General features: G+C 42.7%; 1 protein-coding gene across 1 annotated transcript; it reads right to left on the bottom strand.

Annotated features, from left to right (window-relative positions):
- Nucleotides 1-2,966: 2,966 nt before the first annotated feature.
- Nucleotides 2,967-14,206, bottom strand: VGF (VGF nerve growth factor inducible). The gene is made up of 2 exons (XM_056570171.1): nucleotides 14,093-14,206; nucleotides 2,967-7,106 (listed from the first exon to the last, which is right to left on the bottom strand). The coding sequence occupies exon 2, from the start codon at nucleotides 7,102-7,104 to the stop codon at nucleotides 4,921-4,923; it is 2,184 nt and encodes a 727-aa protein (XP_056426146.1). The 5' UTR covers nucleotides 7,105-7,106; nucleotides 14,093-14,206; the 3' UTR covers nucleotides 2,967-4,920.
- Between the last annotated feature and the right edge of the window lie 2,322 nt (nucleotides 14,207-16,528).

Raw genomic sequence — 16,528 nt, forward strand, 5'->3', positions numbered from 1 at the left:
GCCCCCATACCTAGCCCAGGATCCATCGGTTTATCTTTGGGTGGTATTGAGGATAAACCACGCCCTGGCGTCACGAATACAAGGCGTTAATGCCATCTGCCCCTATGGTAATTCCATCTGCCCGCCACCTCACACCCCATGCCACACCTATTCCACTTAATTTCCCCCACCCTACTACTTACCCCTTACCCACCCTGTGCAACTTTACCCCCCCCCATTACTCACCAAGCCTGTATCTGCCAATACTGCTCCGGCTGGCTTTGGTGCAGGCTAGGTGGCTCAGCATGGCTCTCATATGAGACGTCCTCCTGCTCCGCTCCTCGGGGGGGTCACTCGTCAGAAGTCCTGGCAGCGACCACAACAGTGACCAGCGACGGCTGCTGTGGGACGGGATAGTCTTGGGACACACCTAGGGACTACCGCCAACAAACCAAGTTTGGACAGATCTGCCTTGTAGGGACACAAAAACTTTCCCATGATAGTCAATGATACCTCCACTGCTGTTAGGTGCTGGGGTGTAATCCTCAGAGACATAATCAGTAATCGGTGAAATGGACCCCAGGACAATGCCCAACCACATATACCCAGATGGTGTAACCATTTCTGGGACTCCTTATATTACCAACACTAAATAATCCTGTTATTGCATATTATTACTCAATGTTCTCTGTGCTAGGCTGCACTTCACTATGCGCTAAGGACCAGATAAATGTACGTCGCATGTCCTCTAGGGGTAAAAAATTTACATTAGTATTAATAAAACATGTTTTCGTTGTTGTAATAAATGGACAGAGACAGTGGAAATCAGGATAGGCAAAGACAGACGTAAGCCCCTGTCTAAGAACAGAGTGGGAGAATGTGAAGGGTGTAAATTCTAAGGTAGACACTTACAGTTGACATATAAAAAAAATAAAAGTTCTTTTCCTGGATAACCCCTTTAATTAAAATGTCTGCTCATAAGATATGACTCGTGCAGAGATATTCAGCAGCTTATAAGTACTGGAAGGATTAAGATTTTTTTAATAGAAGTAATTTACAAATCTGTTTAACTTTCTGGCACCAGTTGATTTAATTAAATAAAAAAAAATAAAAAGTTTTCCACCGGAGTACCCCTTTAATGGTGTTAGACTTTGCACCCTGTCTCACAGGACTTGTCTCTCGGACTGAGTAGATTGAGTGGATTCTGAATGCGATGGACATCTCCTCTGTCAATGGATCCCGGTTTGGGCTTCACCACTCGTCATCTGGTCCATGGACATTGGGAAGACTCTCAGTAGTGAAGATCTATGGTAATATATACTATTATGGTCTCTCAGCCTCCAAGGTCCATAATCTTACCATGTTACCACATTGGGTTTTACTAGAAGTCCCCTCTGTATCTGACTCCATGTCATGTTCTATGGTGGTTCCATGTCTCATGGTCTTTTTGTAAATGCAGGTGCAGCCAAGTAGCTTTCTTCTGACTGGATAAGCTCCAAGAGGAGGTGCAACATTTTACGATATATAGTAACGACAACTCCCCCAGATAGGCCTTCACACCTGTGCTCCAACCCGCCGGTCCCGCCCCCGGCTTCACTGCAGAGCAATATCAAGAGGAAAATGTCCAGCATCCGGATAACTTGCATAAACACGATAAAAATTCTGACGCGTTTCATGCTTCTGCGCTTAGTCATAGAGTCTCTATGAATAATCGTGAAAGCGTGAAACGTGTCAGAGTTTTTATCGTGTTTATGCAAGTTATCCAATAAAGAAATACCCTGTTTTACTTCAACTTGGATACTGGACATTTTCCTCTTAACATTTTACGATCACCCGGTAAGATGAGTGGTGACCTCTGAGACCTTTCCTGTCTATGATACTTCCCAGTCTTCATGTCATGGCGGACTCATCTCTCCCTTTGTCTGTTACCACTGTTACATCATGCAGGTGGATGCTCATTGGTAGAAAAGGGTGAAAACATTGGATATAAAAAATTTCCATATCTAATTCAAATCCTAACTATAAAAAAAAAAAAAAGTGGATCTGTATTTTCCCAAGTCTTTACCACAGATGCTTAAAGGGGTACTCCCCCCCCCCCCTAGACATCTTATCCCCTATCCAAAGGATACTCGGCTGCGGCACCCCAGACATCCGGTGCACAGAGCGAAGTTTTGGATGATTGGCGATGTGGGGCAGAGGATCATGATGTCACTGCCCACTTGTGACATCATGGCCACGCCCCCTCAATGCAAGTCTATGGGATATGCATTGAGGGGGTTTGGCCGTGACGTTACAAGCCTCCGGCGATGCACCCGAAGCTCTAAACAAACACTGGGTACAGCAGGGATATCGCAGGGGTCCCCAGCAGCCGGACCCCCGCAATCAGACATCTTATCCCCTATCCTTTGGATAGGGGATAAGATGTCTAGGGAAAGAGTACCCCTTTAAGCAACTCTATTTACTAGCTAACCCATAGAACTCAATGGAGGCTAAAAATCTGGAGCCTTACTGCAACTATGTGGACTATGTGAAGAATTAAAACAGTTGATAATATATTATTTATACCGAGATGAAAACTTCTGAAGGAGTGCTAATTTGCATATTTTCTTTTTTTACCCATGAAGCATTGCTTGAAAAAAAATCACATACATCAACTAGGTCTCTTCAACCTAGAATCCATGTTCTAACTTTGGGTAGTGGCTGGGAAAATCCATGTTCCACCTATCTGAACCTATCTGAAATATAAACTAAAGACCAGATCCTCAACTATATACCTAAATACCACCAGATCTCCAATTTTAGGCATAATAAAGAGGCAGTACCCTAACCCCCCGTGAGTTGTTCATCTCCGCTCTTAGTTGGCTTGACTAGTCCTGTCTTACCAAAATTTTATTGATAGAATTGTTTGTAGAGAACACCCCAAATAGTTTCCTGTGTCCCCAGGCCCACAACTTTAGCATGGGCCAAATAACAACCATAACTCATAATAAAATAGTTAGCTTTATTTCCTTAGCAAAAGTATTCATATGATATGTACAAAGTGGAGCAGAGAGAAAGCTCGTTTATTAGCAAGGAACACCAACAGCATCACAGAACAGGCTACAGCAGCCAAGACACTGGATGGAGGACAGGGGTGGGGGCATGCAACTAGTAAGTCCAGGAGGAGGGGTCTGGAGCTGACAGGGAGGGGCAATGTACCCCATAAGTAGGACATCTTTTTTTTTTTTTTTTTTCCTGTATTGTAAGGTTCGTGGGACTACAAATATTGTGCTCAATTTCGAGAGACATATTTTACCTCCCAATTTCTATGGTATGATAAATATTTAACCCTTAGGCTGGTAGCTTAAAGTGCAGCTGTCACTTTACGGAACCCTATAAAACTGCCCACATGTAATGTGGTGGCTTTATTCTGTAAAAAAAAAACTATATTTTCATACGTGTCAAAGAGGCGTGGCCAGAGGTCTGCTGTTGCCCGGGATCGGAACACCCCTCTGCTCCTACATCATGGCCACTCTACCCTTTTATTGACACACAGGGCGCCTGTGTTTTGCCTGCCCATGCTCAGCCAATGATTGATTGCAGCGCATGTGCAGTGTGCATGGGCAAAGCCCTGTGTGTTTTGTCCTTGCATGTGCAACCAATGGGGATGACAGCGCATGCGCGGTGTGTCTGAACACTGCCATTGACAGACAAGCGCCATGTGTCAGAGAAAGGGCAGAGTGACTTTGTGGCCCTGGGGCACAGCAGAACCCTGGCCACGTCTATCTGACACTGTGGGACGTACTGAAATTTTTTTTTTTTACAGATCTTACCCCCTGCTAGATCTTTGTGGGTGGTTTTATAGGGATCAGTTAAGTGCACTTTGACCTTTTTAGTGCATTGGTTCTCTATGGACAGTGGAGACAAATATTCCACATACTCAGTTATCGTGTGTGTGATTCCACTCCAACCTATTTAAAGGGGTACACCAATGGCCAGCGTTTGGAACATTTGGTTCCGAACGCTGTGTATGCGCTGTCACACCCCCTTCCATAGACTTGCATTGAGGTGTGACATCACAAGGGGGCGTGGTCAATCCCCGCAGCGTGCACACAGTGTTTGGAACTAAATGTTCTGAATGCTGGCCAGTGATGTACCCCTTTAAGCCATCAGGGAATTTTGGGTAGAGTAGGGCAGTAGATCGATAAGTACAGAGGACAGCACCGTCTGTAAGAACAGTCCCATTGACTATACTATTTCTACTGTAGGAATATGTGTTGTTTGGAAAGCCTGGAAATAATTGTTTCCACAGTGCATAGACCATCTACTATATATATACATATTTGCCTCCTTTAGATCATTCTAAGGGTTAAAGATTTAGTGTTCCACAATCTCGGATATTTCAATGAATCCCAAGAATAGGAAACTTGTCTAGTGCAATAGTTACATTTTTTTTGTTGTTGAATTACAGACTGTATTAAACCTGAAATTGTAAGGCTGGGAAAATCCATGTTTCAACTGGGGGTGTGGGAACTATCCCAAATACAAGTTCATGTCCGGATCCTTAAGTATACCTGAATACCACCAGGTCTTAAGATTTTAGGCATACTTGGAATGGAATAGTTTTTTTTTGCATTAACATGGTGAGTGGTGGACCAGTAGACTAGGTTGTAGGGGGTCATCTTTATGGTCATCTAACATAGTACTGGACATCAAAGGTGCTATTGTGGATTCAGTTATTACATTGTCACTATTAGGCACTCGAATGGAGAGCTTGCTATATATGTGTATAATCATTGTATGTTGACTTTACTTAAATTGGTCTAAATGGATCCAACTGAGATCAGTGAGGGTGAATGAGTCATTTATCCAGTTGAGTTGTATATAATGAAACTGGATTGGATTTTCTGACTGGGTCAAGTTGTTAACTTATATTTGACTGGGATCAGGTCTAGGATTATATCACTGGAAAACCTCAGGATGGGTCAACAGGATCCTTTCAATATAGTTCTCCATTTCCGACTGCTTATCTTGTTCATCATCAAAGTAGTCATCCTGTGGGACAGGAGGTTTATAATAGTATCTCAGAGGGTTCTGGAAAGGCCTAGGCCGGATGTAGTTAGTGTAAGGGGCTGGACGTGCGCGGTATCTACGTATGTACTGATCCATTGCTTTATTCCAGCTTGGTTGTGATGCTTTATTCCAGCTTGGCTCCTGCATCTTATTCCACTTCGTGTCTGGTAGACTGCTCCAATTTGGCTCAGAAATCTTATTCCAGTTTGTTTCTGACACCTTATTCCAGCTTGGTTCCGACACCTTATTCCAGCTGGGTGCTGACACCTTATTCCAGCTTTGTTCTGGCATCTTATTCCAGCTAGGATCTGCCAACTGTTTCCAGTTTGGTTCTGATACCTTATTCCATTTTGATTCAGACATCTTATTCCAGCTTGGTTTTGATATCTCATTCCAATCTGACTCAGACACCTTATTCCAGCCGGGCTCAGGTACCTTATTCCAGCTTGACTCGGGCATCTTATTCCAGCTGGACTCGGGCATCTTATTCCAGCTTGACTCGGGCATCTTATTCCAGCTTGACTCGGGCATCTTATTCCAGCTTGACTCGGGCATCTTATTCCAGCTTGACTCGGGCATCTTATTCCAGCTTGACTCAGGCATCTTATTCCAGTTTGATTCAGGCATCTTATTCCAGCTTGACTCAGGCATCTTATTCCAGCTCGACTGGGACACTTTATTCCAGCTTGACTGGGGCACCTTATTCCAGCTTGGCTCTGACACTTTATTCCAACTTGGCTGGGATACCTTATTCCAGCTTGGCTCTGGCACCTTATTCCAACTTGGCTCTGATACCTTATTCCAGTTGGACTTTGAAGATTTAGTCCAAATTGGGTTTGCTAACTTCTTCCATGTAGACTCTGATAATCTGTTCTTATTCCAGGATGGTGGAGAAGACTTTTTCCAACTAGTCTGTTGGTCAAGCTTTCTTCTAGGATAATAGCTAGAGTCTGACCATGTCTGTGGAGGATTCCTGATTCTTTCCTTTCTTCCAAGAAAGTCATCTCTTGCTTTCTTCTTCTTCATCCTTCTCCTCTTTCTCTTCTCCACATCATTAATTATATCTACCACATCATCAGCCGGCAGATGTAAGCGACTGGAAAGCTCGATAAGTTTATCGATAGTTTGTGGATCTACTTCTTCTATATCATCATCCTTAGACCTCTTACTCTGAGTGTTTCTCTCTTCCTCATCCTCAAACAGTGGTCGTTGACCACCAACAAAGTCATCTACTGAATAGTCTTGTTCATTTTCCTTTTCATCCTCCTCTTCTTCTTCATCTTCGTCATCGTTTTCACCTCCATTTAATAAGTATTGAAGGAGAAGGTCTTGGGCAGCATTGGCAATTTTTTCATCCTCTTCTCCTTCCTCTTCTTCTTGCTCCAACCTTCGAGGGGTGTGTGGAACAGGATTCATTGGACTTCTTTTTTCCTCCTCTGTTTGTTCTCCAAAACCTAACAGTTCCCTTAGCTCTTGCAGATCATCACTCTCGAGGCTACCTTCTTGCAGTGGGTCTTGCTCTTTTTTAGTTGGAGGTTCAAAAGCCTCAAGTTCCTGTAGCAATGACCTCACACTTTCGATATCTCCTTCTTCATCTACCTTCTCGTCCACCTTTGTCATTTCCTCGTTGTCAGAGCTTCGTGTTCTACTACTCACTCTTTCGGTCAAGTCTTCTTCATCTCCATTACCTTTTTCTTCTTTAACAAGCTGCTGGTTAGTAGGGGACACTTTTTCTGCTACAGTAGGAGTTTGCTCTCCATTGTCTAGGTTCAGTGCTTGTATGAGCACTGCAGCTAGGGCTTTGGGACTTATGTCTTTAAAGAGCTCATCTTCATCATCATTGCTGGATGGAGACTGGACATCAGAGGTTGCCCTCGCTTCACTTTTTTCATGCTGGCTTTCAACCAGTGGAGTCTCTTGATTTTCGAGTTGAGGGGGGTGTCCAGCATCACTGTGTGCTGTTTGATGGGTGGTCTGGTGCCTCTGTTCCTCGGTCACAGGCATGGCATGAAAAAAGGGGGCATGTATAAGGGTAAGGGTCAGGATGAGTAGGAAGGGGGGAGCGGGGAACATTTCTGTATGAACATAGGGGTAGGCAAGGTGTTCGAGTAGAGGGAAGGAAACATGATTGATACGTAAATATAAATATGATTATAATAAATATGAATATAAGTAATTTATAAACCAGCAAAATAAAGGAGTAGGGAGCAAGCAAAAAAAGATGATGAGAATGAAAGATGGAAAAGGGGAGAGAAAAAAAAGATAAGTGTTTATTGGTTTGTGAAGTCATCACAGAAATACACCATTTTTGCTTACAGTTGAGATCAACCTCTTCCTGGAAGCCTCACGGCTGGTTTAGGAGGGGGGCAGGGAGCATTAGAGAGGAGCAGACAGAAGAAGATGGAGGAAGACAGAATGTGTCTGCCTGGGAGCGAGCGTGCGGGGGTGGGGATAGAAAGAAAGAGTCAGGGAGTTCCATTGTGGAAATCCTTTAGGTCTTTCCCGAACCCCCCTTTATAGAATCATGCAGGTGTCTCCTCCCTCTGCAAAATTCTGCAGGTCCCTCTTGCTCCCTCCCTTGAAGAAATACTGCAGGTCTTTGTAAATTAACACATTCGTCTCGGTATAGAATTACGTGTCACACCAGCTTTGCTTAACAAAATGTTTCATTAATCTCCTCAGCATTGCATAGACCTTGCTGTAGACCTTAGGTTAGACCATGTTTGGTGCCTTCATGTCATACCAGCTCATTTTCCTCTGTGGTCAATACCACGTATTCTAGTACAGATGCCACTTAGCCTTATGCTACACATCAGAGGTGCTTTTTTCTCGCCCATAGAGTTAGCTACATCACCATCCATGCTTATGTTTCCTTTCTACTTCTGTTCCTTTATCATTTTAGGGAAACCTTTTTGGAGATTCACCCTCGCCCCCCTGAGCCTGGCGCCTGACTTGTCAGAGTATATCCGCATGCCTTTGCTTCTGGATCAGTGTCACGTATTGTGCGCCGTCTGACAATCTGGGATTCCCTAGTAGAATCTCTACGTCCTCCCTTTCTTTGATATGCACAACCTCTTCGGATCCAGCTTGTCCTCATTGATGGCCCATAGGGACCTAACATACCTATTACCTCTATACATATATTATAGACACACAGGACTATTATGTTGGCCCTGGAGACAATTAAACAGCTCTGTATGCTGTTTCTATAGGAACCTAAGCTGAAGATGCTTGCAGCCCTCCTCCGTTTCCTTCCCCCATCCTCGATATACATAAGGATGCTGCACCAGACACTGCAGAGGAATTGTGTGTGAGTGGGAGGTTGTCCCCCCCCCAACCCCCCCTAAACCACCATCATCTCCTTGCCCACCTCTTGGAAGGAAGGATTCCCCCTCTTCTACTACTCTCAATGGGGATGCCCTGCTGCATTCAATATGTGGAGGGGAAGGAATGCATACCGATCCATCATCGTCTACAGGTTAACCATTTCCTGAGAATAGCTATGCAGAGAGAAAACCCTCTCTGAAAGGATGAGGGTGTTAGATCAAATACATGGAAATAAGATTTTCATGGCCAGTGTCTCATATCCTTTCTCTATCATATTATTGTCCTGTTGGAATGCTGTGTGATTTTTTTCCCATTTCTCCAGATGTCATTTCTTACCTCATGTGGCGTTTCTCTTCATACCTTGTTTGGTCTTAGATTTTCACCTAGATATTTTACTAGGTGGTAATCATCTGATTATTACTGATCCTTCTTTTGTTCCCCACATATGTTTCTTTCCTTCCCAAACAGTTGTCTCATCTTTACCATTGAACTCCTTGTCCTCCCCAACTACGTGTCTCCATCTCCTTCCCAACTATGTGTTCTCCATCTCCTTCCCAACTACATGTTCTCCATCTCCTGTCCAACTATATGTTCTCCATCTCCTGTCCAACTACGGGTTCTCCAACTGCTGCCCAACTGCATGTTCTCCATCTCCTCCCCAACTACGTGTTCTCCATCTCCTGTCCAACTACGTGTTCTCCATCTCGTCCCCAGCTAGGTGTTTTCTATGTCCTGTACACTGTATTTGTTTTTCTTCTTCTTTCCATCTATGACTTGTTCTCCATGGCATGGCCACCTATGTTTTCTGCCCAATTACATATTCTCCATCTCTTGCCCATCCTACTTGTTCTCCATCTCTTTCCCATCCTACATCCTTCTTGTTCTCCATCTTTTGACCATCCTACTTTGTTCTCCATCTCTTGCCCATCCTACTTGTTCTCCATCTCTTGCCCATCCTACTTGTTCTCCATCTCTTGCCCATCCTACTTGTTATCCATCTCTTGCCCATCCTACTTGTTCTTCATCTCTTGCCCATCCGACTTGTTCTTCATCTCTTGCCCATCCTACTTGTTCTCCATCTCTTGCCCATCCTACTTGTTCTCCATCTCTGGCCCATCCTACTTGTTATCCATCTCTTGACCATCCTACTTAATTTTTCATCTCTTACTCATCCTACTTGTTCTCCATCTCTTGTCCATCCTACTTAATTTTTCATCTCTTGCCCATCCTACATGTTCTCCATCTCTTGCCCATCCTACTTGTTCTCCATCTCTTGCCCATCCTACTTGTTCTCCATCTCTTGCCCATCCTACTTGTTCTCCATCTCTTGCCCATCCTACTTGTTATCCATCTCTTGCCCATCCTACTTGTTCTTCATCTCTTGCCCATCCGACTTGTTCTTCATCTCTTGCCCATCCTACTTGTTCTCCATCTCTTGCCCATCCTACTTGTTCTCCATCTCTTGCCCATCCTACTTGTTCTCCATCTCTTGCCCATTCTACTTAATTTTTCAACTCTTGCCCTTCCTACATGTTCTCCATCTCTTGTCTATCTTACTTGTTCTCCATCTCTTCCCCATCCTACTTGCTCTCAATCTCTTGTCTATCCTACTTGTTCTCCATCTCTTGTCAAGCCTACTTGTTCTCCATCTCTTGTCTATCTTACTTGTTCTCCATCTCTTGCCCATCCTACTCGCTCTCAATCTCTTGTCTATCCTACTTGTTCTCCATCTCTTGTCTATCCTACTTGTTCTCCATCTCTTGTCTATCCTACTTGTTCTCCATCTCTTGTCTATCCTACTTGTTCTCCATCTTTTGTCTATCCTACTTGTTCTCCATCTCTTGTCTAGCCTACTTGTTCTCCATCTCGTGTCTATCCTACTTGTTCTCCATCTTTTGTCTATCCTACTTGTTCTCCATCTCTTGTCTAGCCTACTTGTTATCCATCTCTTGTCTATCCTACTTCTTCTCCATCTCTTGTCTATCCTACTTGTTCTCCATCTCTTGTCTATCCTACTTGTTCTCCATCTTTTGTCTATACTACTTGTTCTCCATCTCTTGTCTAGCCTACTTGTTATCCATCTCCTGTCTATCCTACTTGTTCTCCATCTCTTGTCTATCCTACTTCTTCTCCATCTCTTGTCTATCCTTCTCCATCTCTTGTCTATCCTTCTTGTTCTCCATCTCTTGTCTATCCTACATGTTATCCATCTCCTGTCTATCCTACTTGTTCTCCATCTCTTGTCTATCCTACTTGTTATCCATATTCTGTCTATCCTACTTGTTCTCCATCTCTTGTCTATCCTACTTGTTATCCATCTCTTGTCTATCCTACTTGTTCTCCATCTCTTGTCTATCCTACTTGTTCTCCATCTCTTGTCTATCCTACTTGTTCTCCATCTCTTGCCCATCCTACTTGTTCTCCACCTCTAACCCATCCTACATGTTCTCCATCTCTTGTCTATACTACATGTTCTCCATCTATTTATCTCTTGCCCATCCTACTAAATTTTTCATCTCTTGCCCATCCCACTTGTTCTCTATCTCTTGCCCATCCTACTTGCCCATGCTATGTGTTCTCCATCTCCTGCCTATCCTTTGTCTTCTCTGTCTCCTGTCCATATCCATGTACTACTTCACATAACCATCTATGTGTTATCAATCTTCGGGGCATCCAACATGCTTTTCCTTTCCTGCCTATCCTGAGTGTTCTCTTTGTCCTACTAATCCTACATGTTCTCCGTCTCTTGTCTGTTTACATATTCTCCATCTCATGCACTTCTAGTTTTTTTTTCCATTTCTTGCATATATATATATATATATATATATATATATATATATATCTGTTCTCCATCTTTTGCCTACATGGTCTCAATTTCTCATCTATGTACTCTCCATTTTTTGACAACATAATATGTTTCTCCATCACCTGCTTATCTGTATGTTCTTCCATGCTTGCCTGTATATATCTGTCACTAATATCATGCCTGTATGTGTGTTCTGCATCTACTACCCATTAACATACTGTCCATTCTATGTATGTGTTTTCCAACTCCTTTAGGCTTCCTTTCTTATCTAGATGTTCTCCATCATTTGCCTTCTTGTTCTATGTCTCCTAACTCTAAGTCATCTCTGTGGCCACCATTTCTTGACTATATATTCTCCATCACCTGCCTATCTATATGTTCCTTATCGCTTGCCTGTATACATGTCACTAATCTTATGCCTGTAAATAGGTTCTGCATCTACTACCCATTTATGTATTCTCCATTTTATTTACATTTTCTCCACCTTCTTTATGTTTCGTTGTTCTTTTTCACCTACTGTTTATTACTTCTATGTCCCCCATGCTCTCCTGCACTATACCTATCCCTTTGGTTTCCATCTTATGCCCTCTGTTGTTGCACCACTTATGTGGTCTCATCATTGTAGTACCCTGTATGCATACAATTTTATTTTGGTCCTTTTGGTTTTAATTGTTGTTTATCCACTTTTCGTGGAATCTTCATCTCTCTACTCCATTGAGTCCCACTATTTACACTGAACCCCACCATGCTCCCCTTTACCAGCCAGTCTCTGTTTTCCAGATCATTGCCTATTTTGCAAATCCAGCTCTCCAGCAATGTATGCACATATCGCTGGTCTTTTCACACAGAAATGTACTTCACTAGAGAAAACATAAGGGTGTGTTGGTGTGGGTGGAAGACGGCCATACGCAGGCTGTAGCAGTTTGCAGTCAGAAATAATTGTTATTGAGCTGCACATGCCAATATTGTCTACCACTCAAAACGCCAACACACAGCATCACAACCGTATACTCCTGATACCCCTGAGGAGGGAGCTATATATTTAACTTTGTTCTCCTTCCCCCAAAATACATCTACCCCATCTCCTGCTCTTGTGTTTTTCTAGAAGCTCTCCACTACTCTGTCCATCCCCATGTTCTCCAACATCCTTACGTATGTCTTCTTTTTGGTCGCCTATTTTTTCCAGTTAACTCCTTAGCCTCTCTCCTACTTGTCTGTATCCTCCTTAACCTATTTTCAACATATTTTCTCCGTATCACTTATCTATCTCCTGTATATGCACCATGTGTCTCGCACCTCTGTCCTATCTCATCTTGTCCGATACCTTCCATCTTTGTCTTTGATCATTCAGCTTTTCTTCTTCTCCATAATCCTATCATGTATCTGCCTATCTTGGTCACGTTTATGCATTATGCATAGCTCTATGTTGGTCCCGCTGTCCTCATCCCTTTTGTTTATATCCAATCTTCTTGCCCCAAATATCTACCTATTTTTTATTGGTTCCTGACAACTTCCCAGCTAGATATGACTTCTTGCACTCTTCAGCCTCTCTTCTGTTTTCCATTTCACTCTTTTAGTCATGCATTATTCATTTTCAGCTCTATCCCAGAGACCTCCATCCCTTCCTTTATTTTCCTTCCACTCCCCCAGTTTCGATCCTCACGTTCCATCCTTTCCTATCCTACGTCAATCCTCATGTCGATATGTCTCTTTTTATTGGTCTCAACCTGCTGCCTCATTCTGTGTTGCTATTTTTCTACCTGTTGCTATACATTTTTGATCATTCACTACCTCTCCATTGGCTTCCATTACGTCTCATTAAAAATTACCCATGCATCCCCCCCCCTTATCACTATGAAGTCTAGACCTGATGCTCATCTCCCCCTTTTCTTACTTATACAATATCATACATTATATCATCAACCTTACACCTTGAATTCCTTCTCATACATGACACCCAGCCGATACATTTTCACAACCCCCCCCCCCGACATACATATGGTAACGTGCCCCATGATGCCATTACAGTTCATGCATCTGGTAACATCTGTATCCCATCAGTATGTGAGTCTACAAGGAGCGGGGGGGGGGGGGGGGGGGTTAATGTTCTTGTCATAATGAGATGTGTCATTTCATGCGTCATTGGCCCCCTCATTCATTAGTTACATTTAGACCTCTCTGCTCTGATTAAGGGTTTAACGTCACTTCAATCGAGCAATTTGATTTGCCGATGACGCCGACCAGATTTGAAAACATTGGGTCTGGAATGTTCAAGGTTTTTCTACTGATATATATATATTTGTAAAGAATTAGAAAATTTGGAATAATATTATAATCAATTGAGGCTTTTCCTGCAGGTAAAGCCTTTTCTACTGGCAGGCTGCCAACAGGAATTCTCCGACAAGCTTGGCAAGGGTTCGTTGGCACTAGTTGAGTCACGTCTATACAGTAGAATAATTTTTTAAGTGTTATGCATCATCTCCTGCTTCATCCAAGCAGCAGCATTATACAGAGACAAATCCTCTTACATACAATACTAACGGTATTAACTATTGGGGGGGGAAGCCCACGTGGGTGTTAGGAGAATTCACCGGGGGAAGACAGACATCTGATGAAAGTTACTTTCATCGTCGTAAAAGCTGGAGTTCCTGAGAATAGGCATTAATATACATGGAAGACGATATCTTGGATTGGTGAAGATAGGGGGGGGCACACGTCATGAAGGCATTTATATACTTTAGGAGAGGAGACTGTATATAGCATTAGATCTACAGGTTGATCATATACCATAACTATCGGTAGATACATCATGGCATGCACAGTTTACCTATATCAAACGCACATGTTGATCATTCTATATAGTTGATAACAAAAAGTCACAGCATGCTATACGACCCACCCCACCCCATGCATTCATTGATGTCTCACTTGTTCTCGGCAGTCTCAGTGTGGTCTCTCTCCCTCCCTCTCTGTCTCTTTGTAGTCTTCAGCGTGTTGTCTCTGTGCAGTTTCAGCACCAGGGACAGCGGCGGCCGCTTTAAATACCCACCCAGCCCCTTGTCACGTGTCCCACCCAAGCTCTCGTGGACCTGCCCTCTGCTGACGTCAATGTTCATTCATAAGATTCCTACCCTAGCTGGGGGTGAGGGGGGACGGGCACTGCGCATGCCCAGAGCTGGCAGACCGGCAAGTGAATGGATAAAAGGAAGGGAGGAGGGGTGAATGAGATGGGAAAAACATGAATGAGTCAATGAGGAGAGAAAGGAAAAAAAATCATGAATGAACCTTCCAGATTTACTCCAGGCTGCAGGACGGCTGTGATTGGCTGGAGGGGACCCAGACACATATGGGAGATGTACATGCACCCATTAAGGCCAATTACCTCTGTTCGCCTATAGGTAGCACGAGAAGCTATACTCGCACTTACATTTGTACATACACATGTAGCAGGCAGCAATTTGTCTTTTAACTCTTTAGGTTCCTGTCACCATGCAATGCTCCGTGTGTCGTAGAGATAACGCAGTGAGGTTTTACCTGCAGTCCTATGTAACAGCACATCTTATAAAGCACATACATAGGCTCTCTGACCATCCAGGGTCTAGAATCTCTGCAATGTCTCTGCAACATAATAACCTCATTCCAGCAAATGTCCAGGCTCCCCAGCGCCCCATTATCTTTAATGTTCTGTAACAGCGGATCACACTGTGCACACCGCCCCTCTCCAGCTCTGCGCTCTGTCTAGTCTGCCCCCCATCATTTTACATGGAGCACTTCACATTCTCCAACCTGCTGTATTTCCATAGATAGATAGATAGATATGAGATAGATATGAGATAGATACATAGATATGAGATAGATATATATGAGATAGATAGATATGAGAGAGATAGATAGATATGAGATAGATAGATAGATATGAGATAGATAGATAGATAGAGATGAGATGGATAGATATGAGATAGATAGATATGAGATAGATAGATATGATATAGATAGATAGATATGAGATAGATAGATAAGAGATATGAGATAGATAGATATGAGATAGATAGATATGAGATAGATATGAGATAGATAGATATGAGATAGATAGATAGATAGATATGAGATAGATAAATAGATAGATATAGATAGATATGAGATAGATAGATATGAGATAGATAGATGTATAGATATGAGATAGATAGATAAATAGATATGAGATAGATAGATGTATAGATATGAGATAGATAGATGGATAGATATGAGATAGATAGATAAATAGATATGAGATAGATAGATGTATAGATATGAGATAGATAGATGGATAGATATGAGATAGATAGATATGCTATAGGTAGATAGATATGAGATAGATAGATAGATATGAGATAGATAGATATGATATAGATAGATAGATAGATATGAGATAGATAGATAAGAGATATGAGATAGATAGATATGAAATAGATAGATATGAGATAGATATGAGATAGATAGATATGAGATAGATAGATAGATAGATATGAGATAGATAAATAGATAGATATAGATAGATATGAGATAGATAGATATGAGATAGATAGATGTATAGATATGAGATAGATAGATAAATAGATATGAGATAGATAGATGTATAGATATGAGATAGATAGATGGATAGATATGAAATAGATAGGTAGATGGACAGTGTATACGGTTGGCTGCACAGAGTGACAGGCGCACACCATATAATCATACAGACACATATATATACACGTTGTAGGGGAGAAGTATGAATCACTAATCTCTTCCTCCCCCTCCCTCATTGTCATTTGCAGATGAGGGGAAGAGAGCGTCCAGTGACGTCAGGATTGCGTCTGTCTCCAGTTGTGTAGCAGGCCTGGGAGTGACAGATAGAATGAGGGTGAGGGATGAGGGCAAGGACACATACCTGCTCCATGTGGGGGTATGTATACATATCTGCCCACTGCTGTATAGTGATAGAGAATATGGGCTGCCAAGGTGTCTCCCAGCCAACGCCTCACCCTGATGTGACTCTCTCGCTCTCCCCCTGTAGTCTCCTCAGGATGAGTCACATATCTGAGCAGACTGCAGATTTCTTAGCTGGTCCTTGTACACACAGCACCTTCTTATCTGTGTCATTCCTCCAGATCTCTCCTATCTCCACCATCTCTCCTTTCTTTTTTTACCCTTTCATACATTTTTATTCCTATTCTCAAACTTTTATTTTATTTTATACACCCTGATCCCCCTCCCCCTCCCTCCTTATGTCTTCTCCTTGGTTTGCACCTTCAGCAGTTCCAGTGTCTCAGAGTTTTTGGTAAGTCTATTATCTTCAGTATTTCTAGTGGTCGGTCCAGGTTTAAGGCTTCTGTCTGGTAG

The sequence above is a fragment of the Hyla sarda genome, chromosome 4 (genome assembly GCF_029499605.1).
Source record: "Hyla sarda isolate aHylSar1 chromosome 4, aHylSar1.hap1, whole genome shotgun sequence".
NCBI lineage: Eukaryota > Metazoa > Chordata > Amphibia > Anura > Hylidae > Hyla > Hyla sarda.